This window comes from Sinocyclocheilus rhinocerous, unplaced genomic scaffold, assembly GCF_001515625.1.
Source record: "Sinocyclocheilus rhinocerous isolate Xijiao unplaced genomic scaffold, SAMN03320098_v1.1 scaffold1858, whole genome shotgun sequence".
Classification (NCBI taxonomy): Eukaryota; Metazoa; Chordata; class Actinopteri; order Cypriniformes; family Cyprinidae; genus Sinocyclocheilus; species Sinocyclocheilus rhinocerous.
Genome location: NW_015647052.1, coordinates 29,294 through 31,062, shown reverse-complemented (window position 1 = coordinate 31,062; position 1,769 = coordinate 29,294). Strand labels below are relative to the sequence as shown.

Here is a 1,769-nt window from a genome sequence, read left to right as displayed (position 1 = left end):
ATTAACATTAATGACTGGCGGCAGCGGCTGCTGTCAATGCACGGATCCAATACACCCTTGTTTTCTTTCTCAGATCTTTGCATTCACTTAAGACATAACCGATTGTATTTAAGGGATATTTTGATATAAATCTGTGTGTATTTGTCCATTCGAATGTGTAAGAATGTGAGAAGGAGAGCACAGTCCAGTGTTCGCGTATATAAGAGGCGGCTTTTGTGCATGCACTTTGTGTGTGTGCGCAGCACAGAAAACAGCGCGCGAGTGCAGAAGCGAGTTCCATTTCGTCTTCTTGCAGTTGAATCTTTTCAAATCACAATAAATGCGCATACAGGAATTGAGAAACAAAATTAAAATTAAATTTTATAAGTAGTAATTCGATTCCTGACCTTACACATCTAATCTGATTTCCAAAATTGGAATAGCTTTTCGATTCGATTTCCTTAGGGTAAACTTGCATGGCAGCCGTGGCGTGACGGGGCTCTGGTATGGTGGCCGTGGCGTGACGAGGCTCTGGCGTGGTGGCCATGATGGGTCGAGACTCTGGCGTGACAGTCATCTTGGCTGATGACTCAGGCGTGGCGGCCATCTTGGCTGATGACTCAGACGTGGCGGCCATGACGTGAACAGGGTCTTGTGTGGCGGTCGTGGCATGGATAAATCCTGACATGACGGTCGGGATGTGGAAATGCTCTGGTGTGGTGGGTACTACAAGATTGCAGGGTTACTCATCTGCAATTCCTACAGTAAATGAGGAACCACTCAACCGGAGTGCAAAGTCAATATATTTAGCCAAAGTCCAGTGAGAAGTGTGATGTGGCATTAACTGAGAAATTTCTTTTGTGAGGCCAAAACGAAAAATGTCCTTGAGAGCAGTGTCACTTAAGTCTACTTGATAACATAGTTCACAGAAATCTGCCACATAGTCCTCAATGGCCCAGTTGCCTTGTAGAAGGCTCAATAAACAAGTTGCTGGGTTCATTGCTGGTCTAGCTTTCTGTAATGAATGTCCACTGATGGCAAGTTGAAGGAACCCAAGTGCAGTTTTATGATATCAAAATGTGAGCAGATAAACAATAAACAAGGCTTTACTTGGCTAGGCAAAACAAGAACATGAACATGGACAAACTCACCAACAGCAGTTACAGGGAACAAAGCTAGACAAGAGACGTTAGGTGCGTTCGACTTCATGCAGCACTGCGCAGATTGATGGCAATCTGACTTGAAGCAGTGCATGCCGGTTAGTAATTTTGTCCGATTTGAGACGGCACCATATATTCCCCCACTTTATTAGTATTTAAATAGTATATATTTACGTTGAACTTTATTATTGAACAGATGGCGATGTATTAAGCAGTATAAATCAGTATATATCTGTTGCTCATGAAAACGTTTCTCAAACGTCTGTATATTTGACAAATATTGCATTTAATTCACTTCATCTATGATAGAGTATGCAACTACAGAACACTATTTAGATCTAAAATAAACATGCGATTTATTTCCCAGCAGTTTACCTTCACAGACATAATCGACTGTTTTTGTAACTCGTGTGTTTTTAACGTAAACTTGTGTGTGAATGAGAACTTAGTTTAGTACTCGCATGCTGTGTGGTGGCCGCTTTCTCACCGTGTGCTTCGGAAACCAAATATATGAAGTTTAAACTTATATGGTTTAAACCGCATGATTTCAGCACGATAAACATGATAATCAGAACCAAAACAGATGTTTTTAGCAGGTCCGAGCTGTAATGGCGCAGCTCAAAGGGGGCG

General features: G+C 42.0%; 1 protein-coding gene across 1 annotated transcript in view; it reads right to left on the bottom strand.

Annotated features, from left to right (window-relative positions):
* Window positions 1-667, bottom strand: part of LOC107708616 (ADP-ribosylation factor-like protein 15) — a 104,956-nt gene extending 104,289 nt beyond the window's left edge. The window contains exon 1 of the mRNA XM_016512894.1: window positions 456-667. Coding sequence (XP_016368380.1) covers window positions 456-667 — 212 coding nt within the window. The remainder of the gene's footprint in view (window positions 1-455) is intronic.
* Between the last annotated feature and the right edge of the window lie 1,102 nt (window positions 668-1,769).